At 44.2% G+C, this 24,554-nt stretch overlaps 2 protein-coding genes across 5 annotated transcripts in view; one reads left to right on the forward strand and one right to left on the reverse strand.

The window, feature by feature from the left end:
- The window catches only part of Znf277 (zinc finger protein 277), a 129,975-nt gene extending 126,802 nt beyond the window's left edge, over positions 1 to 3,173 (reverse strand). Inside the window, exon 1 of the mRNA XM_028872272.2 lies at positions 3,005 to 3,173. Within this exon, the coding sequence (XP_028728105.1) occupies positions 3,005 to 3,095 (91 nt within the window). The 5' untranslated portion in view covers positions 3,096 to 3,173. The remainder of the gene's footprint in view (positions 1 to 3,004) is intronic.
- Positions 3,174 to 3,386: 213 nt separating this feature from the next.
- Dock4 (dedicator of cytokinesis 4) overlaps positions 3,387 to 24,554 on the forward strand; it is a 409,351-nt gene continuing 388,183 nt past the window's right edge. For all 4 annotated transcript variants that reach the window (XM_028872268.2, XM_028872271.2, XM_028872270.2 and 1 more), the window contains exon 1: positions 3,387 to 3,732. In XM_028872268.2, coding sequence (XP_028728101.1) covers positions 3,696 to 3,732 — 37 coding nt within the window. In that variant the 5' untranslated portion in view covers positions 3,387 to 3,695. The remainder of the gene's footprint in view (positions 3,733 to 24,554) is intronic.

Genomic DNA, 24,554 nt, shown 5'->3' on the forward strand with positions numbered 1-24,554 from the left:
GCATCCGGAGTTTGTCTCAGCACCCAATGGGGTAACTTGCACACGGGAGAACTAGCAAGGAGGACAGGTGCACACTTGGTGCCATTTCTTTCTTTATCTGTGTTGCCAACAAAGATGCCTTTTTGGTATTTCTCAAAAAGTAAGACAGTTTTGTTGAGAGCCAACCAGTGCAGGGACTGGGGGAGGACTGGACCGGACCGGACCGGACCGGACCAGACCAGACCAAAAGAAGGGCGCAGCAGTATCAGCAAGGGAGCTGTGTATACCAGCACTTCACTTAGTGACTCCTTCCAGCAGAGATTTTAGAGAACTGCAAAGATTTCCATTAAATGACTCCTCAGGCCCTTCTGTCTCGGGATATTAAACACACAGATTGACATTTTAATTAGAACTAGAGGGAAACCTCTGAAAAGACTCAGTGTACCAGAAATTAAAAAGGTGTGTGATTTTACAGAGAAAGACATGCTTGATAACTTAAGTGCCTGCCTAAGAAGAAATACACTCCTGATGCAATTATTCCCATCTAAAATATGTGTCCCATTTTGCAGGGTTTAAAAAGAATTCTGATAAAGTCATGAAATGATACATTATTAAAGGGGAATTTTAAATGACAAATTTACTTACTAAAAATGACATAAAAACCAACCATTAAGCTCTCCCAGTCACTGCTACAAATCAATGATAATATTGGGCAGTTCTGAAACAGGGAAAGGGACACTTCTGTTACAAACATTGCTTAAATACTTTTGCTGAAAATAAGTTGGAGCCTAAAATTAAGCTTTCACTAGTCACCTAATTCAGTCCTACCATATTTCAACACTGGTCCTGGATTAGTAATTTCCTCATATCCAATCAAGTATTGGATAAAGGATACTTGGATATTACTGGAGAATATGAATGATTATATTTTTTAAGACAGAAAACTAACATCTATGTAAAATTTACATAGGAGACTAGCTGAAATATGGAATATCTGTTCTATGGAATATATGTGTAGTCACCAAAAAATAAAACAACAAATGTTCTGATATGGAATATCTTTGATGAACAACAAGAAGAAAGTTGTAGATCTTTGAGTTTACTAGAACTATCCTTTTTATTAAAAAATGAACTATACCACATATTATTGTTGGTTGTTTTTTATTTTTTGCTCTTTTGGGGGGCCAGCCAACCAGCTCCCAAATAAATCACATATAGTCTTATTATTACTTATGAATGCCCATCCTTAGCTTGGCTTGTATCTAGCCAGCTTTTCTTAAGTTATCTCATCTACCTTTTGCCTCTGGGCTTTTATCTTTCTCAATCCTATATACCTTTCTTTACTTCTTACTCAGTGGCTTGCTGTAGCTGGGTGTCTGGCCCCTTTCATCCTCCTCTCCTTTTCTTGCTCCTTGATCTCCTCCCTCTCCCAGATTTCTCCTCCCATTTATTCTCTCAGCCTGCCAGCCCTTCCTATCTTTTCTCGGCCCAGCTATTGACCATTCAGCTCTTTATTGGACCAATCAGGTGTTTTAGACAGGCAAAGTATCATAGCTTCACAGAGTTAAACAAATGCAACATAAAAGAATGCAACAAACCTTTGCATCATTAAAACAAATGTTCCACAGCATAAACAAATGTAACATATCTTAAAATAATATTCCACAGCAATGTATAGTATAAAGGAATATGTTACTAAAAATATGCACCAAAGTTTATAATAGTATCTGTGTAGTGGAGGGGTTTTACTATTTTTTTTAAATCTAAATGATGCCTCTGAATGAACTGTTTGAAATATTTTTAATGAATTGTAAGGTAACTCATAACTTTTAAATATTTTATGTTTTGGAAGTATTTGCACATTTTTAATCCGTGAGAAAAAGTTATCAATGTTTCCAACTTTATAGCTTAAAATGGTAGCCCTCTGGAACTTTGATAATTTGGAAAAAACATAAGTCTGTTATGTAAGAACGGGGTATACAGCTAACCCAATGATAGGTTGCTTATACGATGGGAATTTCACTCCCGGGAAGTGGGAAAAAAAATTGCACTTTATTTCTCTGCTCTGAGATTAAAAAACAAAAACAAAACAACCTTCTACTAAATCTCAATTTAGCTGTGAAGGTGAAAGGAAAAAGTACCAACAAGGACCAACAACCAAAACCAACCCCCAAATCATATCCATTAAGGACAGAGAACTTGGTGTGCTAAATTATACACTTAAGCAAAAGGGGGTCTGGTGGGAAGTGGAGCAAGACCAAAAGAAAAAGGCGGTCTATGTGTGGCTTTCAAAATTTGATTTTTGATCTCTACAGTGGAACTGAAGATAACATCAAAGTCAGGTAGATACAAAGTAGCTGTGATGACTTTCAAAACCACCTTTTAAATATTCAGTGAAAGCCGGAGTGCATGTAATTCTTTTTTCTCTTTCTCTGAGAATTTAGGACTTAAGATCTCCCAGGGTCCACATTCAACTCTGGGGATTCTATCCTTTGGAGGGCCAAAGGATACCTGAGATGCACACACCCTTTCCCTTCCGAGAGTACTCCAACCAGCAACCGGCAAGTATTGGTGAGCTGTGACCAGTCTCCAACTTGGAAACCTGACCCAAACTAAATAAAACACCTTTCCAAAGCCAAACTCAGCAAACCGAGCAGGGCGAATGGTATTGGCTAGGAAATAGCTGGTAATCCCAGCACTACAATCACACACGTGCGACCCAGACCAGACTCACACCCACTCGGTGGCAAGTGCAAAGCACGGAATTCCAACCCGGAAGACAGCAAAAGGAACTTTCCCAGTGGCCGGGACCGCAGGTCTTCCCATTTCTCCTCCAGACCAAGACACTCTCAGCCAGGAACCGTCCGCCCCACCCATCTCTTTGGGTCCCTCCCGAGGCTCTCTTCCCGGCGCCAAGGTGGTCTCCGAGTTGACCGGCTCTTAAGGTCCGAGCGGGGACCAGATGCACCCCGAGCACGGGGAAAATGTAGACAGATCATCCGCACCCAAGGGACAGCGCACTCACCTTCATGATCCTCGTACCCGGGTCCACCGCGGACCCCTGCAGCGTCCTCCCGCTGGTCCTCACAGAGCCCCTCGGCCTCTGTAGCAGCCATTACCTGGCCCAGCAGAAAGGGGCGGGCCGTGGGCGGAGTGGAGAGGGGATCCACCAATAGAAACGCGTCTGGGGTCGCGTGCCGACCCACTGGGTGATTTCCTACACGCCTATGCCGGGCCGTCACATTCTGGACCAATAAGATGCGGCGAGCCTAAGTGGTTGCCCCGCCCCCAACCGCTGAAGCCTCGCCCCCTTCCGGCGCCCGGAGACCAAGAACTACAACTCCCAGCATGCTGCGTGGGCGGTGGGGAGGCAGCGCTGGATGAGCCGCTGACGGGCGGGGGTGCGCCCGCGAGTGCCCCGGCGTGTTCGCTTAGTTCAGTGAATCAGAACAATGACTGCGCCGCCGGGTCCCCGCGAGCGCGTCGCAGGGCTGTGAGCAGCCGCGGCCGGCAAAGCGGCGGGCGGCGCAGCCTCGGCCGTGTAGTGTCAGTGCCCGCTCGGGAGCCCCGGGCGCTGCCCCTGCCCAGAGCCGCAGCCCGCGCGATCCGCCGCGCTCCACCGCCGCAGCTGCTCTCCGGGAGCCGTGCATTGTTGTGAGCCACTGGAGGGGCGCGGGGATCGCATAGCCCGGAGCCCCTCAGCGCCCTTTATAGCCATGTGGATACCTACGGAGCACGAGAAATACGGCGTGGGTGAGTGCTCGCGGGCGAACTTTTACCACGCTCCTGTCCTTGTCCCCACGCACAGCTTGCCCCGCTCCAGGCTGCAAATGCCAGGTCTTGGCATAGCGCAGCGGGTCCCGGGCTTGGCAGCCGAGGGGCGCGCGCTGGGGTCTCGCTCCCCACCGCGCACTCAGCACGCCTCGAACCCGGTCCCGCCCGGAACGTTGGGACAGCAGCCCCGGGCTCCGCTGGCGGAGTTTGGAGCGGCCGCGGGGCGTGTTGCGTGTCAAGTTGGACGGGGAGGCCAACAGGGTTTCTCTCGGTCCAACCCATGCTGGCCCACAGCGGCAGAGAGGCAGCAGTGGGCTGCAAGGATTTCCTGGGGTGCTGAGGGAGACCACGATCCCCGCAGCGAGAACACTCCCGAACAGTAGGGAGGCGCGAAGTCCCTGCGGCTGGGGTCGGCATTCCCAGAGTGCGGAATGTTGCACCGGCAGCCCCTGTGACAGAGGGAGCCGGGAGGCAGCCTCCTTCCTCCCTGGCCTCCCTGGTGTCTGGTGTGTGTGTGTGTGTGTGTGTTGCCGGCGGGGGTTGGTAAATTTCAACATCTGTGCTGCTGCGCTCTTTGGTCCTGGGAAGGGAACCGAGATTTCGGCAGCGTTTTTACTTCTGGACACCTTTTCCACCAGGGATTGAGCGCAGTGGGCGTCGTGGAGGCCGACTGGAAAGTGATGAGGGAGAGGAGGGTCAGAAAGCCTGGCTCTTGGATGCTGGGAGGCAGCTTTTAGGAGAGGACGACCCTGGCACTGATTTGGGAGAAAAAGGAACCGGATAGCGTTCACTGTTATTTGCAAAGGTGAACAACAAAGGACATTAATGTTGACTGATGAATACAGGAGGCTCCCTTCCCTTCCCTCCTCCCTTTTCGGTAGGGCTACAGTTCCCGTTTTTTTTGTTGTTTGATTTCAGCTGGGTCCCCCCCGCTCGACAGTCGCTCCTTTTAGGGTTGAGACTATTAAGAAGCGAGGCTCACTGACAAGCCTGAAGCGGCGGCCAAATGCAATTATAACCTCCCAGAAGGTCTAATAGAAAGAAAGCATTATAGATTTTACTGACAATCTTCATTTCCTTTAATGCCCCGTCCTGCCGATTGGCATTCTTGTTTTTATTGTGGACGGACCTAGTGATTTAGATGATACAGAGATGTGTTTATGTTCTGAATTCATTCTCCTGTAATTTAAAAAAAATCTGAAAAACCTTTCAAGGGAGTCCTAATCACAAGAGATTACCCCACCCCACCCCCCACTTCGCTTAGGGATGGGACTCATCTACAGAAGGGACTCTATGATTGAACAAAGTCATATTTTACATGAGCTTCAGTTCTGTGCTGTGACTGGTTATCAAGACAATAGTTTGTCTTGTGGAACCCCTTTGAGAAGGGGTTCCAGCTTCTGGCTGTAAGGTAAGCCCTTGCCAAAGGGCTCTCCCAGAGAGGTGTAGATAGTGGTTGTTTTCTCTCCTTTCCCTCCTCCTTTTGGGGGATCAGATAACCCTTGCAAGGGAGAAAGCATTTCCTTGTCTAAGCTAATGAGGAACCAGAGGGCATTGCCTCCCAAACCGTCCTGACACCTGGTGCAGGCATCGCAGACCCATCTAGGCAACACTGTCCCGCTGGGAGTCGATCCCAGAGGTTGTTTTCTTGCAAGTGTTAAATTATACAGATTATGGATGACATTTATTTTTCTAGATTTCCTTATGTGCCAGGTCACAGCTGGGGTGCTGATATCGATTAGTTTTTCTCTTGCCTTTCTTTACAAGCTGTGGGCAGAGGCTTAAGAACCACTCTGGGATTTCCTGGAATGGCAACCGGATATGATCAGTCAAGTGTTTGGGGTTTTCTGCAGACACATAGACTTGGGAAACAGAGTCGAGGAGGAAGTAAGAGAGTGTGCATGTTTGGGAAAGGGAGGTGGTAAGAAGGTGAGAGGTGAGACCACAGAGGGAGCTTCTGCCCCAAATTATTGCTGAGGTGCTCATTTATGCAATGTCGTATACTCAAGACTGTTAATCATCTTTTATTATTAAGTTTTGAGCATTTGGCTTGTGGAATGCTTAGCTGTTTTTTGAGAACCCATCTGTTAGGCGGGTGTGTGTTGAAAATTTTGCTAGGATACTTACATGTGGACTTCTATTTCTCACCATGGTGAACAGTATTGGGAGCTGCTTAGATTACAAAGTCCTTAAACATTTTAAAAATCTGAGTTACGATTCTCTGTTATTAAGGGGAATGTACATTATATTTGCCTCATAGCAGGTAAGTAAGTCAATTTCCTTATTCCTATACCCAAAGTATCAGTGTATAGTGTGTATTTTTTCAGTGGTGCTTCTTAAGTATGGTCATGTATATAAATGTCTGTATAATTTAGGATTATACACACAGTAATATAATGGATAAAATACTTACATTTTATACTTGTAAGATGTGTCAGGGTAGACATTCAAGTCGGGCACATAGCAGTTATTTTAATATTGAATTGATGAGTAAGCATAACACAATTGACATTTACCCTCTGATTCTCTGGAAGTCTACTAGTGAGGATTTAGTCCTCAGGGATAAAGAACCTTGCCTTAAAAAAATCTATTAGTAACTGAGCTTGCTGATATAGACCTGCTTATAACCTTAGCTACTTAGAAGATTCAGGAGGCGGATACTCAAGTTTAGGGCCTGCCTGCGCTACAGAGCAAACTATGGGCTAGCATGATCAAGCTAGCAAGACCTAGTATAAACATATACACACATGTATACATGCATTCATAAATGACTGGAAATAAGCTGAGTTGAAGCACTTCCCTAGCAAGCATGAGCCTATAGATTCAGTCCCCAATATTGCCAAGAGAAAAAAGGTCAGGGTTGAGGATGAGGCTCAGTGGTTCAGCGTGAGAGCTAGGGTATGATGATAGGCACATTTGTCTTAGGTAAAACTAATGAGCTCCTGCTCTCATCGACACACCGCTGTCCACTGTGGTACTGGAGGTACATGGTCTAACCCTCTAACCTTTTTGATCCTGGTCTCTGGGGGTAAGTGCTACCCAAGGTCTTTACCAGTACTACTTCTGCAGAGTTCTTCCAACCAAACATGTCTTTTGTTACAAAACATCATCAAGGGGTAGCAAGTGCTTACTAGAGAGATGCTTTTGTTGTGATGTATCCCACATGGTTTGAAACTAAAATCAGAAGTTAGCGAATGCCTTGTGGAAGGCTGCCAGAATCCAGGTGATTGCTGTTTTCTTTCTCAATCTGTTTGATTTTCTTTCTCTGGGACGAGTTCCATGGGCAGTGACTCAAGTATTCTTGATCACCCACTTATAAATGCCCTCCGGACCTCTCTGCGTCTCCGTCATGTCCTCCTCTGTTCTTGTGCTTCATACAGTGGTGCACATTGCTTGGAAGGAGAGCTAAAGCCACTGATGATGCTTACTTGTTCACTATTGGTGCACAGCAGTCTCGGAGGAGTCAATTGATCTTCTGAGCCTCAGGCTCCTCTATCTCAACTTAGGTAGCTGTTTTACCTTTGTGAGCCTGGTTAAGTTAGCCAGAGAATATGGGCTACCAAACCAAACAAAAACAAAAATAAAAGAGAGAGAGAAAAAAAATAGCCCCAGTGAGCCTTACAAAAAACAAAACCCCAAGCAAGCTGCTCAGAAGGTCCTGAATGTCATTTTAAAAATTAAGTATTACAGTCCTGATTTCACCTAGCCTCATAAATATTCTTGTTCCATGTTTCTCTGGAAGTGCTTTTAGAACACATTGGAGTGGGAATCATGTTCCTTAATCATGTTCAAATTCAGAGGAAGAGGCGCCTTCTCTTTCTTGTTTAGGGTCTTGGACCTCCTTCCATTTGGAAGGGCTCCCTGATGGTAGCTTGTGTGAGAGTTGGCAGGGTGTGTACCTTTCTCTGGGCTTTTGTCAGTTTCATGGCCGTTTCCTAAATTGTTTCCTATTTGTGCTGCTGTATTGTAGACAGATAACACGTCGAGCTAAGTAGTTTGGGATTGTTGGGCGCTTCGAGCCTGGTGCAGGCGCTGTACTGCAAGTGGGAGGAAAAGAATAATTAGAAGGGCTGTGCCGGCGATGGAGCCGATGCTCTTGATCTAGTCTCCTGCGGCAATAGCCGGTAAAAAATGGTTCCCTGCTTTTGGTCATTGTCCTATGTGATGATTCTTTCATAAGGTCCCCATGGTAACAGAGATGCTGTCCTTCCCTTCCAGTCTTGATTCACTTTAAAAGCTATTATAGTAGCACCATAAAGATTACAAAATTTCAAGAAACACAGACTTTTCTTGTTTTGAGCTGTATTCATTACCATAACACTTTCAGAATTCTCGTTGACAATGTATGGCCAAGTTTTTCCCATGCTGACTTTATGTTGTGAGCACATATATCAAAAAAACATTTAACTAAAGCAAAAAAAAAAAAATGGTAGTAGAATAGCCTACTAATACAATATTTCATATTTGAAAAAAATGTGAAAATGTTTTATGTGAGCTTTCCCTTTGGAGCAGAGCAATAATTTACACTTCAGAGATGAGGAAATAATATCATTTATTCTAGCTGAAAATCTTTTAATCTTGTACTATCATCCTAATAGAAATCATGAACTCCTGCCCTGTTGTGTACTAAGTTCCCCTTAGAACCACTCCACACACACAAGGAAAACCACATTTGCTCACATTCCATGTTATCTAGTCTTTTTCATTAAAGCTGGTCATTACATTGACTCCGTGACTTATTAATGGCTCCAGACACATAGTTTGAAAAATCCTACTGCAATGCCGCATGTATGAGACTGAGTGCATTAGATCTAAGACCTTTCTGTCAAGTTCTTTACATGGTGTTAGCATGGAGTTTTTATATTTTGTTCTTTTTCCATTTTCCTGTGTGTGCATGTATGTGTTTGCATGTTTTCTCTGTGTGCCCACACTTAACATGCTCAACTGGAAGCCCAAAGTTGATATTGGGAATATGCCCCTTCTCCCATCTCCAGCTCCTCCCAAATCCTCCTAACCAACTCCTCTTGAATTAATGACCTCTGCTTCTCTAATGTGTGTGTGTGTGTGTGTGTGTGTGTGTGTGTGTAACTGACTGAGCCAAATTAGTGTTGACCTTATTTGCCATTATGTTTAGGATTGAGCCTTAGGACTGGTGTCCCATCCCTAAAAACAAACAAACAAACAAACAAACAACCTTACGACAGCTGGTTCTTACTCTCTCAGCAGCCATTGACTGCAGCTCTTCATTTAAGGTCGTGGCCTTGTGAAATTTTCTCCATACATGGACATGTGGACTGGCATGATCTTTGCAGATTTTTTTTGTAGAAGCAATATCCCATGATAGTCCAGAAGACATTATCACATTGCAGTTGTCCCACTCCTCTGGCTCTTACAAGCTTTCCGAGCCCTCTTCCTTGATATTCCTTAAGCATTAGGTATAGGGGTTGGGTTATAGACATTCTGATTGAGACTGAGGACCCTATAGTCACTTACACTGTCCATTTTGACCTGTTCTGAATCTCCCTAATATTTTCCAGCTGCTTCGTAAGAAGTTTCTTTGGTGAGACGTGAGAGCTGTACTGTATATATGGATGTAGGGACACATGTTTAGAATGCAGTTGGGAACAATATTACTTTAGTAATATGGTAGTAATAGGTTCTCCTATAGGGCCTATGGTCTCTAGCCACAGGTTCTTGGCCAGGTTTACAGTGTCAGGCCTGATCTCCCTCCAGTCAACAGGCATTAGGTCCAATTAGATAACTCTTAGTTGCCCCAGAAATACAGATGCCACCATTGTACCCCTGAAGATGTCTTTCCAGTACTGTCCTTGTGGTTCTCAGGGTTTAGAGCTCTCTTTGCAGCTGGTATAGCACCTTCTAACACCAGGAGAACCAGCTGTCAGGGAGGAGGCTTCCAGGTCAGGCTAGCTTGATTTTTCCAAGTCCTGTGGCTGAAGTATGTGGTGTTTTTAGCAATAGGTTCTTTCTTGTTTTCATGCTCTGGTAGGCAACCAAGATCCACGGGAATAACCTGTATTATTTTGAGTATTTTTTGTGTGCCTCTCTACCTGGGTCTTTCTTAATGCAGTTGATCTTAAAGTGTGGGACTCTTCACATCATTCTTCTGGCACTACTCTGTAGCTAGAGTTTTCTTGCCTGGCCCACAGTCAGGACAAATCTCTCTCTCCCGCCAGTCCCACAGCCGCTCAGACCCAACCAAGTAAACACAGAGACTTATATTGCTTACAAACTGTATGGCCGTGGCAGGCTTCTTGCTAACTGTTCTTATATCTTAAATTAACCCATTTCCATAAATCTATACCTTGCCACATGGCTCGTGGCTTACTGGCATCTTTACATGTGGCTTGTTCTGGCGGCGGCTGGCAGTGACTCCTTCTGCCTTCCTGTTCTTTCTTTTCTCCTTTTCTGTTAGTCCTGCCTATACTTCCTGCCTAGCCACTGGCCAGTCAGTGTTTTATTTATTGACAAATCAGAGCAATTTGACATACAGACCATCCCACAGCACAGCCAAGTGCAGACCATCTCAGACACCTGCACTCAGGCCTGTGGTCCTAATCATCCTCTATTCGGACCTGCTGGGTAAAGCCACGAGGAACCTGAGAACGGGCTCCCACAGGACATACAGAACATCCCACAGCACTACTCTCTTAGAAGATACTTAGAGCACACATCTACTGAGGCATACTGCCAGTGGTATGTGTGCTGGTGGTTAGTTTATAAGTTGACACAAACAGGAGTCACCTGTGACTAGGGTACCTCAACTGAGAAAACACCTCTACTGAGTGACCTATGAGTTCCTATGGGAGCTGGGAGATCATTATCTATCATCTATCTATCTATCTATCTCTCTATCTATCTATCTCTCTATCTATCTATTAGCATAAAAGTGAGTAAAGAATTACTACTGTAATTGGCAAGTCATAAGTACCTGGACCAGTTACCAATTCTCAGCTTGGCAAGGTATGGATGGAACAGTGTGGGTACACAACTCTTTAAGCGCAGGAAGGGCATTCAGTATGTGGAGGAGGAAGATCAAAACTTTGAGGCCAGGAACTCATAGGGAGACTTTCTCTTAAAAAAAAAAAAATTAGATCAAGAAGTGAATTAACCAGCCAACCAAAAAATGTGGATGGAATCTGAGAGCTAGTTAGGAAATAAAAGCAATAGTGCTTCATAGTTGAACATGAGGAGCTGGAGAAAAGCTTAGGATGTTGTCCTCGTGAGCTGATGATATTTTAGCAAAAATACCAAAGACAGGTGGTTTAACAATAGAAAGTTATTTCCCACTTGGCTGGAGACTGGAAGTCCAAGAACAAGATCCTAGCTAACTCGGTTTTTGCTTGCCGGTGGCCACTTGTGGTGGTCCTCGTAGAGCTGGCCAAAGCAAGCTCTCTCTTTCCTCTTTTTGCAAGAGTAACAGTACCACTGTGAAGGCTCGACCCATTGACCTCATTGTCACTCCAAGTCTTCATCTTCAAATGCTGTTGCCTTCAGGATTAGCACCTCTGTGTGTTAACTTGAGGATTACAAACCCACAGCCCATAGACGTCCTGCTTTCTGCTTGGATACCCTGATGAATCAGTGTCTCCTGGTCAGTAAAGGAGACTTTTTGCCTAGGTGGAACAAGCTTGTAGTGTCAATGTAAGGGTTCTGTTTGGCCACTCTGAGTTTGAGATACCTGCAAAACACCCCCCTCTTCTGGCCTTGCTGGCACCAGGCACACATATGTACACCGACATACATGCAGGCAAAACTAAAAAAAATAACAATAATTTAAAATATGTACAACTTGCGCTTGCAAACTACATCTTCGTGAAACTCAGAGAAAAACAGAAAAGCAAAGCAGTTGGTGCTGATTTTGCTTCCACTTCCTAAGCAGGGTGGTTTCCAATACTCACGTGACTGGGAGAGAGAGCTACAGGAGGACCCAGTCTGCTTCCCAGTCCCCAGTTTCGAGGTGGAATAGACATATTCAACTCAGAGGTGTCCTTTTCTGTCTGTAGATCCATGGGTCTTCTCTTTTCACCCCGTTTTTTGACCTCTGAGATATGACCTCTTCTAGAAAGAACTGGGATAGGAAGGTGAATGGGGGTGGGGGTAGATGAAAGCAGTCTGTATAAGTGTGTGTGTGTGTGTGTGTGTGTGTGTGTGTGTGTGTGTGTATGTGTGTATTGGGGGAGTAGATGAAAGCAGTCTGCAGAGGATGCTACTTGGTCTTTGAAAAGTGAACTGTGGTCTTCATGAGGAAAGTGATTAGATGGGTTCCCTTAAAGCGCTACAGTAACCAAGCTTACAGTAACCAAGCTTACAGTTGTCCTTTTTGGTATCTGTTGGTGATGGAGAAAAAGCAGCAGAGTAGAAGGCGAACTGCTTTCAAACCGTGGTGCCCCTATGTGGTGACTTCTAAGTGGGAACTTTGGAGCTCTGCACAGCAGCCAGCCTTTGAGCAAACACCTGAACGTAGGGTGCACCATGCTTTTATTTTTAGTACTGCCCTTAGTTAGCACTTGTGAAGAGGTTTAGGACTCAGGTTACATTAGCTAGTTGATCACGTTTGCATCCTTAAGCTTGAAGAGGGAAAGCCGCTAAAGCTGGAACCAGGTATCCGACACAAAGGAGTGAATGAAAACATGGCTTTTTCTCAGCTGGTGAGGGAGAGAGGAGAGCATGACATTTACACAGAGCTTTTGAAGACTTCCGATGCATGTGCATTTGTTCCTTTTGAGCGTTCCTGACTCCCGTGAATATGCAAAGAGGAACATTGGCAGGGAGGGAGGGTGGTTGGCAAGAACCCTTCAGGAGATGAAATTTGAACACTTACCCATGTGAGTTTGACAATCATATCTTCCAAAGTTGTGAAACATTTTTGTAAACCAAGTAGTTTATTGTTCATTTTTATTTGATTATCAACTGGACATTGGCCTAAAAATATCTACTGGAAACCTGGCAGAGAGATAGCGATTGGTTCCATGTCTGTTTCTTTCTAATGAAAGAATCTTGCCTGTCACTGGCAACAAAAAGCAGACAGGTTTGGGAGCATGCATGTATGGGCAGGCAACTAAAAATAGCCTGGACCAAACAGTACCCTCCACCTGGGGAGGAGGTGTCTCTCTGTTCTTCATTTTCCTGAGACAGCCAGAATTAGTGGAGAGGTTTGTGAGCCTCCTTGGCTTAGGCTCTTGAAGAAATAGAGAAACTTAAAACCTGAAAAAACAGTTCTGTCAAGATGTGGAAGAGATGGCCGAAGTTTCCTGCAGAGATCTGTGTGAAAAGTATTAAGAATAATACGAGGGAAACTTCTACAAAATTGTACATTTAGTGCTTCTATCAGTGGTGTATAGAAAGTGATTCAGAACACTAAATATGTATGTTTTTGACCTTAGGGTAAGCAGGGAAATTGTGTGTGTATGTGTGTGTGTGTAGTGTATCTTCTCATATATGTATATATATATATATATATATATCATAAATTTCAAAAGAGGAAATACTTAAGAAAAAAATTGGAATGCTGGTATTGTTGTATCCAACAGCTATAAATGACATAGCTTTAAGGGAACTCCCTTCTCTTTAATAACAACTTCCAAAATTAACATGAATTTCTTTTATAATGAAAAAACAATTATACAAACCCTTTAAAGAACGAAGCACTGTTTCGTGGACAGGATTTCCGTTCAGGGTTAGAGGTTAGAAAGTGCCTTTTCTGGCTGTGCCAGGTTAATACTTGGGAGGATGCTGCTGCCCTGTTCATGTCCCAGTAGCTGCAGTGAAGCTTTGCTTCCGGATGGCCTTGGGGCATAAGACTTTGAGGGGGAAAAGAAAAAGAAAGAAAGACGTAGCACATTTTTGAAAAAATGGCTTCAAATGAATTTACCTAAACTAAAAATGCTACCCTCTGCCTGGAGTGTTTGCTCAGAAGTCTGGTGTTGGTGGCCCCACTTCTTAGGCATCGCTCTGTAACTGTCCTGTGAGACTGTGGGCCCTGGATAATTTATGCAAGAGAAGCCTTTCAGCATAGCGTCAACAACTTGGAGAGGTTTCACTTAGCATTTATAGGGAATAATTGCTTATGCATGAGTATTATGGACTCAATGTGTTCCCTCCAAATTCATGTGTTGAAGTCCTGACTCCCAATGAGAAAGGAAGTAATCTAGATTAAATGAAGTCCTAAGCGTAGGGCTCGAGTCTCAAGAGAGCTCTCTGGGTCTCTGCATACTCAGGAAAAATCACTAGAGCACACAGGGAGGAGGTGGCATTGTGCAAGCCAGAAAGCATGCTCTCACCAGGAGCCAGCCTTGCTGGGTCTTGCCTGAGACATTGTTCCTCTAGAACAGGAAGCATGAGCACCACCATGCTTGTGCTTTTCTGTTCCGGCAGCTCAGGATAAGACAGAAAATTAGATGATTTGAGGCATCACAGGACGGGGACAAAGAAAGCAGAAGCAGCATGCCTGGCCTTGGTGTAATCTACGCGGAACTTTTCAGGGTCTGAAACCCAATTCCCCTTACTCCACCCCAGGAACTGACTTACTGGAGTCAGGCTCTTGGAAGGTGTTTGACCCCTGATAACTCTGCTCTTAGATTATGGGACTAATGTTAGTTAGCTTTATGTTCAATTGCAGTTTTGCAGAGTTGGTTACAGTCTTGAGTTATATCACTTCAAGTCCCACTCAAAGCACAACAGAAGAGTCTTCAAACGTTTCATTTTTCATGCTGCATAATAAAAAACAGGACAACAGGTTTAACCATCTAGGTTGGCATTAAGACTGGTAGACAGTTTCACAATGAAGAATTTGGGTTGGGGCATCATGTCAGGGGCACCTTGTGTTGGAAAAACCTGGCTGTAGAATGTAAGACCATGAAGAGAGCAATCTTTGGGAGTTTTTTTTTTTTTTCATTTTGCTATTCTTAAGTGTGAGTTCCTGAGTGGAGTTAATATAACCTTCTGTAGGTTGAACTGTTGCATTTTTTTTTTTTTTTACTCTGAGTGGCAAGTATGAAGGTGAACTTTATGACACATTAGTAAAGAAAAACTTGAATTATTATCGATGTCCTGTACCTACTGTCAATAACTCAAGTACTGCTTGGTGGGTCTCCTCAGAGGTATAGCACTGGATCCCTGGGCAAGTGAAGGTGCTAGGATAGTTTAATTTATGTAACATCCCCTCAAAGTGGCTGTTACCTGCATTTCTAGTTCAGTATTCACTACTACAGCAGCGTTACAGGAACACACAGAAGTCGGCATAAAGACTAAGTCAAGTCCTTCAAACTTTAAAATGAAAAATCAGGACTTGGGATGGTGATGCTATTCACATTTTTTTCCTGAGGAAACAGTCCTGTGGAGGGAGTGTCTCATATCCTGAAGCACTTTGAACTTGTGCAAGAGAATGGGAGTCCTCCTTTGAAAATACTCCTGTAGGCATGAGTCACCCGCTGTAATTGTCCAGTGTAAACACCTGAGTGGACGGTGCTTTAAATAGCTGGAAATCTTGTTCCTCTTCCTTCAGGGTGACTTCCACCCCCCACCCCCATTCCTGTCACCTGACCTATCTTTGACAATGGTTTGTCTTTTTTTTTTTTTTTTTTTTTTTTTTTTTTTTTTTTTTTTTTTTTTTTTTGTGGTTTCTAACTCCGGGCAGAGGAAGAAAACAGGATTTAGTATTGGTTCTCCTTCAAGAGATTTTTGCGCTGCAAATAAAACCTCTAGTATATGTTTAAATTACAGAAAGCTAGGTAATGGGCAGTCAGAGAAAAAGAAAATGAACTTAAGATGAAAATGTAAAGCAGCTAGGCTTGTTGGTTGGTACCATGCATGTATTCGAGCCCTGCAGCAAGCCATTTGCTCAAGGGGATGCAGCTGGGGAGGGCTGAGATTTAGAAAAGCAGATGAGCCAAAAATCAGAGTCCTCTCATGCTCACAAGACCTGGGGCTAGGATCTGGAGACACAGCCCTAACTAGGTCTTTGAGGTTCTGTGCACCGTGGTGAAGAAGTTGTCAACCATACTTCCCTTTTTACGTGCGACGTTGGCAATGGTAATGGCATTCTGGGAAATCAGTCTCCACCTTGTCTTTTGCTCTCTGGTTAGACTTGGATGGTCTAGGTCATCCTGTTCTCTGCAGTGCTGTGTGCACAGTGGTGCTGGAGGGGCCTGTAGCCGGACCAGCAAACGAAGGTGGACGCAGTGGGTGGGGTGAGAGGTTTAGGGACAAATAAGAACCAGGCATCAAACAGTGCCTAGTGACTTGAGGAAATCAAAGCATGGTTGAAAAGATTGGGGTGGACCCTGGCGTGAGGACCAAGCCTTCAGTGATTCGGGGTAACTGTAAAGAGCAGAGGAAGGAGGGAAGGAGGGTCACGTGACTGGGTGAGCCTCAGAGTCCCTGAGTTCCCAGGCTCGTGCTTGTGTTGGCAGTCCTCGCTCTCCTCAGACCTGGGGCCTCTCACTCTGCTCTGTGCCCACCCAAGGAGCCTCGTCCTGTGTGGCCAAGGAACTGATATGCCAGAGAGACACCCCTTTTAGCTAAATTACTGCTGTAGCCTCCTCATTTGTCTCCTTCCTACACTTATGTCTGTCTAGTACCTGCTCTCCAAGTAAGCCACCTGACCCTTTTAAAAAGCAGATTTGTTGAAGTGAGTCTTTGTGGTGGGGGCTTTAGTGTTTCCTTCTCAGTGAAGACTTAGTCCCACGGCGTCTTTCATGGGTGTGGGGCACTTCCTAAATTAGAAGTGTCCAGTTGAACACCTCTTCCTCCTGTTCCCTATCCGTTCTAGGCTCCTCAGAGGTACAGCCCTGCCAAAGGACTCCAGACCTCTGTGTTTACTGGAATTCTGCTTGGACATCTCTCTTCCGAGTCTTTACCTGGCAAATGGAACTGCGAAGTCTCTTTGAGACATTTCCTGTACTGACTTCTCCCCTCTGCTCCACATCTGTGTCCTGCAGCTGCTTCTGCCAGGCCCTTGTTTTTCTGTCTTTGAACAGTTTACTTTTGCCGTAGTCTAGTGAAGCCCTGAGGCTGGAGCTGGTGGGCTGTTGTTTGGCTCTGATCTCTTGAGGGGAGCACAGAACTAAGGCATGACATGTAAACTGCATGTTGGTTGGATCAACAAAGTGATTCTTTGGATGCAGAGGGAGAAAGCTTTAAGCTCAACGTGTGGTGGATATTTGTTGTGACTCTTTCCCAGCCTGCCAAGGGTGTACAGACCCCGCTTTGAGCCGATTAGGACTGACTGCCCAGGGCAGTGATGCTCCCACACCTCAAAGTGTTGGTGGATCCTGAGGAAGACAGGTGCTGGTCAGAGAGGTGGCATAAAATCCAACACATGAGTCTCTTCCTCATGTGTCTCTGTAAAATTACCATATGGAAAAAAAATCCACATGGAGAATAAAGACAAGGCTACCAGGGCCACTTCCCACAGAAACACGTTGTTAACCACGGAGCTACAGAGACAGGACCGGACTGTGATTTCATTTACTTCTATTCTGAGCATAATCTTTGTTGTGTAAGTTGCCATTTTTTGGTCAATTAGTAAAAGTGTAAAAAGACTTGATTTGAGTCTGTATATACAGGCCTAAGTTTTTAGTAGAATATTTACAAGCCAGGTCTCGGCTAAAGCCCTTTGACAGCTGGGCTCCATTTAAATGCTAAAGATGCTCCCTCACATCTGGTTGTCACAATGCTCTAGACATCATGTAACTGTAACTCACACAATCTCCTGCAGGTCCTAAATCTCTGGCATTCTTCATGCTTCCTGAAAATTGAGAGTATTTTCCTAAGCTTCCGCTCAAGAGTGTCTCAAGATTACTGTCTTTATTAAGACAGAAACAGAAAACGCTTATCAAATATGATGATATTGGCTAGTCATCACGAGAAGAGTATTTTCACTCGACTGAATGACCAAACCCAAGTACAGAAATTCATGGCGTGCTAAAACAAACAAACAAACAAGCAAACAAAATAAACTAAAACAACAACAAAACCACCACATTTATTTATAGCTTCTGCTTTTTAAATTTTCTTATTAGGACAGCTGTATTCAGTGGAACATTGACTTATTCCCATCTGGTCTCTCACACAATATGAATGCCATCGCAGGCTGAACTTGAGGACAGACTGGGCAGCAGGGACACCTTTCTGGTGTGTGGAGTAGTGTGACACTGCTTGCACGAAGGCTGTGACTGTGGTTGGTGAACGTCAAGTCAGTGTAAAAGTGTGACTTTTCCAGGAGCGAATGGTGTTTTGTGGGCTTTGTGTTTTAAGATTCTATACAAGAGTTTATTCAAACAACAGCAAATAGTTTCCTGTAGAAATCAAAGTTTGAAGACCACTGACTTTGTCAGAATACTTTGAAGCAACAATTGAGTATTACAGATAAAAATCTTAAATTCTGTCCTGGTAAGCTTTGTAATAACCCTGTTTGTCCTGAAGTGACCTGAAGAGGTAGTAGAGAAATCTTTTGGTTTGGGGGTGTGCGTTGTCGTAGAATTTATGTATTTCCTTGAACACATAGCATGTGGCATAATTGGCATCATGAAGTACTAAAACTCTATATGGTTCTCTCATTCTATACAGTTTCTACTTGCAGAGGTTAATGGGAGTTTATCCTATGAAAGGAAGAGTCTGGGATTCTAATTTTGGTTCTCTCATGATAACAGTGTGAACTCAAGCAAAGCATTTATCTTTGTAGGGCCTCGGCCAGAAAATGAGAGAGTTGCATGAGGTGATTTCTATGTTCCCCTCAGATGCTCAGTGGAATGTCTGGAATAGTCTGTATGCAAGGGTTTTGTGTTCAGGGACGGGGGGGGGGGGCACAATGGATGAGCTGTGTATGGCTTGGCTTGGGCCAGTCTCTCTACCTGAGAATTGCTACATTTGCCATGATAGTGCTGCCTTGACCTCTGAGGAAATCCTAGAGTTTGGACCAGTGAATTTTAGGATTCGATACGTACTATATAGACTCCATTTCTCCCTATCAATTCTTCCTCTCTCCTACGTAGACATTGCAAGTGTAGTCAATTTACTCAAGTGATAAGCCTTAGATTCTGTTTTTGAGACACGTTTGAAAAAAATATTGGTTAATGGGGTCAGTTTGAAAATAATTTAGTTTCTTTTTTTCTGAAAGGTTTTTCTTATTAATTGGAGAAGAGCCCAGGAATGAAATATATTAGTTAACTGTCAAGAAACAAAGAATCATGGTAGATCTCATTCCACATCCAAATTATAGCACTCACCAGCCACATTGTGCAAGGTTGGTCAGATTTCACTGACTGGGTGCACTTACTCCTCTAATTGGAAAAAATTAGGACTATTAATCATTGTGACACAAAGCAAAATGTCATCATGGCATGACATTCTTATTTTCCACCTGAGAAATGCTAGCTTCCAAGAGTACAATCATTCTCTGTTGTTGCCTGTCCCTCGCCATTTCCTTCCTGGCTATGGTTCTCCGGAGTAGATCAGACAAAGGCTTGCAGAGCCAGGGAGCGGGGAGGAGGCAGGAGCACGGGAGGAAAGCATTCCTTCATTTTTATTCCACAGCAATAGCTGTGAAAATGAAAACGTGGGGAGGCCAGAGCTGAGAAGCTGAGGAAATGTAGCTATTGCACAAAGACTTTGGAATGATTTGTATGTGGGCAATTGATGGAGATAAAGTCTTTTTGGGTATGGGGACCTCAGAATGACAGGACCCTGAATTTTCAACCTCTCCAATTCAATCAAAAAGAAAAAAAATATTTAAAGCAATTTACCAGGATTTTCTTAAGAGGGTTATAATTTTCTAACGATAAAAACAATCATGATTGGAACACGGGAATTATTTTGGTATTGAGTTTTTATCACTTCTTACTGTTTTGGCATACTTAGAATTGATCTGGACTGCTTCACATTTTAAGCAGAAATAAAAGAAAAATATAATTGATAAATGCTAGTCTATGTCAAGCTTAGCTTTGGAAAATAACTTTTTTACCCCAGGTGTCATTATTGAACATCTTTTTTTAAAAACAAGAAGCAAAAGTAAGTATGTATACAGCAATGCTTAGGGACTCTCCTCTCCCTTTAATATCTTTTTCTGAAGGTCGTGGAATATTTGCTCGGTTGCTTTAGTTTAGTAAACAAACAGCCTCTTATAATATGTCACTGAAATGTTGCCACCCCTCAGCATTAGAGTTCTGTTAGTATTCTGAACAGAAGCTGGTGTGTGTGTGTGTGTGTGTGTGTGTGTGTGTGTGTGTGTGTGTGTGTTATTCCCAAGAAGGAAAACTACTGTGGCATGTCTAGTGAATGTAGATTGAAACACTACACTTTTTCTTAGGCATCTCCTTCAGCACAGAGGAAAGATGTCAAACTGTTCGGGTCACTATGTTTTATAATGATATAAACTACAGTTGGCGGTGACTTGTTTTATAATAGTAGTGAACATTTATTGGAACTTGTGCTGATGTTATACCAAGGCAGTGAGTGCATCTTTTCTTTCAACACTCACAAGAATTGCATGGTGTGTATACTTATTCCTGTTCTCATTTACTGAGGAGAAACTGAGGCATAGAGATTTTGCCTACTCTCTCCAAGATCACCAGTGCAATGAATGAGTGGTGAAGTTGTGATTGTAGCTGGATCCTAAGTCCAGTGCCTCGAGCACCATTGTGGTATCTTCTGGTCACATTTTTATTGCTCCTTTGTTTTGTTTTGATCCATTGATGGTTGTGCAGGAGTTGAGAGTGTCCAGTGATGTAAAATGAAGTGATTGACAGAATTCATGTTGCATGTTGTAGCAGCATTACCTCTTCTGAGACTATCTAACTGCCTTGGGATGTAGCAGTGTCAGGGTGCCGCTCTGACTGGCTGGGAAGCCTATGGTTCTGAAATCCCTGGGCCAAGGTAAAGCATTGGGAACCTAATGGTGTCCCAGCCTTGGCACTGTAGCAGGGCTCATTAGAAGGGAGTACGGGCTGAGACTCAGAGAGCAGAATGTGCTACCAAGAGACTGGGCCTTGAGCCACCTGCCCTCAATGTGTAGCTGAGAGGTCTCTGCAGCACAGCCAGGGATGGCAGATGCCTTTCCATCTCAAAATAGTCCATTATTTGTCAGGTGATCTGCAAAAGACAGGATTCCCATTAGGAAACGACCCATTAGGTAGTTTCAGACTGCATTTTAATGTGGATGGGAGCTGCCTGAAAACAGAGCCCAGAGAAGCGGAGAAAAACCTGCCTGTTCTTTAGGGATGGAGCTGCCACAACACAAAGGACAGCTAACAGTTGTAGCGTTATGGCCAGACTACGTCTTTTATTTCAAGTGACCTTTGTCCTAGATGGGCTACTGTTGGTGACACACATTCTGACTTCCCTTGGGAAGCTGTCAGGCCTGCTAGACAAAATATGACTTGAATGCTTACATCATCACTCTTCCTGCGTGCAGTGGTAAAACTGTTCCTTTATGTGGGGTGTTTTACAGCTTGGGGTGCTTTCTCACTTGTCCTGTAATGATCCTTTCACCTCCAGGAGGTGGATGGAATAAGTTGCTCCTTTTTCAGTGGTGACAGTTTACGTACAGAGGATGAACCGACTGCTGGAGTGCAGATAGAATGTGACAGGCCAAGACAGCCCGGCCCTGCGGGCTGAAGCACAATCTCACTTGTTAGGAGTCCTTTTCTTTCTCTTTTTCTTTCTTTGCCTTTGTTTTCTTTATTGAAAGAATGCTTTTTTCCATACAGTATATTCTGATTTTGCCTTTTGCCTCCCTTAACTCCTTTTAGATCCTTCCTACCTCCCTCCCCACCAAACTCCATGCCATTTCTTTCCCTCCTTTAAAAAAACAAAGCTCCAAGAACCCCCCCCCCATACCCACAATCCTACCCCACAAAAACACAAAATCAGAAAGCATAATATACAAGCAAAAGACCAATATGGCAAAACATTCCCAAGCAAAGCAATATGAGACAAAAGCTCTACACAGATGCCATTGAATCAGTTGGGTGTTGGCTGTCTTCTGGCCAGGGGACACCATTGAAGTGCGGTTAGTATGCCCAGTGAGACTCCGTTGGAGAAGACTCATTTTTCCTTTGCAATTGTGTACCATTTATAGACAGCATCTGGGTTAGGGGTGGGAGTCCTGGTCTACTTCCCGCTCTTAGTGCTGGGACTGTGTCTGGCTCGAACCCATGCAGGACCTGTGCGTACTCCTACCATCTCTGTGAGTTCCTATGTGCGTCAGTCTTGGTGTGTCTGGAGGGCACTGTTTCCTTGGGGCCACCCATCACTTCTGGCTCTCACAGTCTTTCTGCCCCCTTCCCCGAGCCTTGAGGGCAGAGTTTGATGATGACATCTCATTTAGGACTGAGTACTTACTTTTCATATTGGAACAAGTTGGCCATGTAACACATCAGTGGACCCATCTATATCAACGTCAAATGGTAGATCATTCTGCTTGGCAGCTTCCATCTTCTGGTGAGAGCAATTGTGAATAACCCATACTTTCAAATGTTGCATCTGAAGTCTTCCACATTGTCAGAGCAGTGTGTACCGGGCACTTTCTGAGCATTACTGGTTTCCAGTGGACTCCACATCATTTTTTGAGCCCATGTCTTCGTGTGTGTGTGTGTGTGTGTGTGTGTGTGTGTGTGTGTGTGTGAAGGGTCCTAAGCATTACTTTCCTGTCCGATAACAGGAATTCTTGCTGATTCTATCTGCAATGAACTTGTCATGATCAAGTGAGATCATCTTTACAAGGCCATGAAAATGATCAAGTGCCTTACAAGCCCAAAGAATTATTGTGGAGGCTCTTGAGTTCAAGATAGACATTGGCAACAGTTAATTAGTTATAAGATAATCTATGACCTTTTCTAGAATCCCCCTGCAAGCTCTGTGGATAGATAGGTCACATTGTGTGCCCTTGCTGGAGACTAAAACGCTGGAAGCCTTCTTAGACCCAGGAAGACCTGCTTATATTTCTGGGAGCCTGTGTTCAGGGCATATGGCCATAGAAACAGAGACCCACAGTCAGGAAGGAGTCAGCACCTGGCTTCTACGGGTCTTCAGGGAAGGGCAATGCCATGGTGTTTGAAACTAGCCAAAAGAATAATAATTAGTGACTGCTGGCTTCTGTTCAAATAGGCAAAAGTGTAAAAAGTGAATGATGTGCACTTTTAAACCTCAGATTAGTTTGAGTTGGTCTGAGGAGGAGGTGGGGACTCTTGTTACTTTTGCTAAGTCAGTTACTTCAAGCTGTACCTCTAGAAGGTACCCACTGAGCATGCAGAGAGGGGTTTGGGGGACTGGTACCCCAGCAGTGTACAGGGGTATAGGGGTGCCAGACTTCATAGCTGTTAGGTCTCTACTAGTAAGTGTTCAGTTATCAGACCCTGTAAAGCCTAATAACTCATTCATCTGAGTATGTGTTGGTCTGTGCATTAGGCATGTGCACATGCCTCAGACCTAGAGATAAACAGTAGACTCCAGTCAGGGGTAACCTGCCTATGAAAGATTCTTAAGCGGACATTGTTGGTTATGGCCCAGGAGAGGAAGGTTGGTTGTGGTGAAAGTGTGCAAAGCGGAAAGGCTGCCAGCTGTGGGCAGGCTCACACGTCCTGGAGAAGGGGAGGGATAACTCGGTCAGGTTGAGAAGTTGTTGTGGGAACCACTGAGTTGAAGGAAAAGCGAGAGCTGAGTTTTGGATAAAGGAACAGCCTAAAGCTACACACAAAAGGCTGGGGAGGTCTGCGTGGCCATACACATTTCCAACATTTCAGTACTGCCCTGTGTGGCTGATGTAGCACCTTTCTTCAGTTAAATTGGTGGTTCTCGGTGTGGGTGAACAACCACCATCCCCACCCCCCGACGCACACACAAGGTGTTTGGAAAAGTGTCGTCTTACAATCACTCAGAAACACTCTTATTTATTGAATATAACTAAGGGTGCTTTGTGGCCTTCTCCAGGCAGGACTGCCCCCATCCCACAAGTCTGCGACAGAGTTTCCATCATGTGATAAGGTCCAAGGTCACGTGACTCTTAGGATGTCAGTAGATGCTCAAGTGCTTTCCCATGTATATCTGTTTGAATTTTTTTTTTTTGCACTTTCTGGTTTCCATGTTTTATTGATACCCTGCTTTATAAAATTCTAGGTCATAACTTCTGTTGATAGCATCTTTCTTAAGAGCTAGTACTTCTTCCCAAGTGGAGGACACTCCATTAAAGAAACACTCAGGTACTGTCTCCTCCCCTTACTTCCCTTTCTGTTCACATATTGACAATCAACTAGTGAGTTTGAAAGATTGGATGGGCCTGGCCTGGCTCCTTCCTTTATTAGGAGATCTGCCCTCAACAGAGAGGCTGCATTATGATTGGTAAGGTTGTGATAGTGTGCAGCCTGTGCATTTGTGACTGAGATAGAGTGTAGGGGGTTGTTAGCCGGGCCTTGTGGACAGTGATGTGGTTTGTGTACTGTATGAAGGGAGAAAGTGGCAGCTGGAAGCCAGCCAGAGCTCCACTGAGTCCAGCCAGCTGTGATAGTGCCCACACAGCCCCTTTTGCTTATTTGAACAGGGACATTATATAGTCCTGTTACATGACTCCAGAATGCACCATTGTCTTCCCAATGTATTGCTTAAGGGTTCTACGTCTTTTATGCTGTGTCTTGATACTGAACAAATGTCTAAATACCTAGAATAGTCTTTGAATGTCATTTTTGTTTTTTCTTTTCTCCTTTCTAAGATCTATTTTACTGTAAATTTGTGTGTGTGTGTGTGTGTGTGTGTGTGTATTTATGCATCTGAAGCCAGAGGCTTCTTAT

Source organism: Peromyscus leucopus, chromosome 14 (assembly GCF_004664715.2).
Source record: "Peromyscus leucopus breed LL Stock chromosome 14, UCI_PerLeu_2.1, whole genome shotgun sequence".
Taxonomy (NCBI): Eukaryota; Metazoa; Chordata; class Mammalia; order Rodentia; family Cricetidae; genus Peromyscus; species Peromyscus leucopus.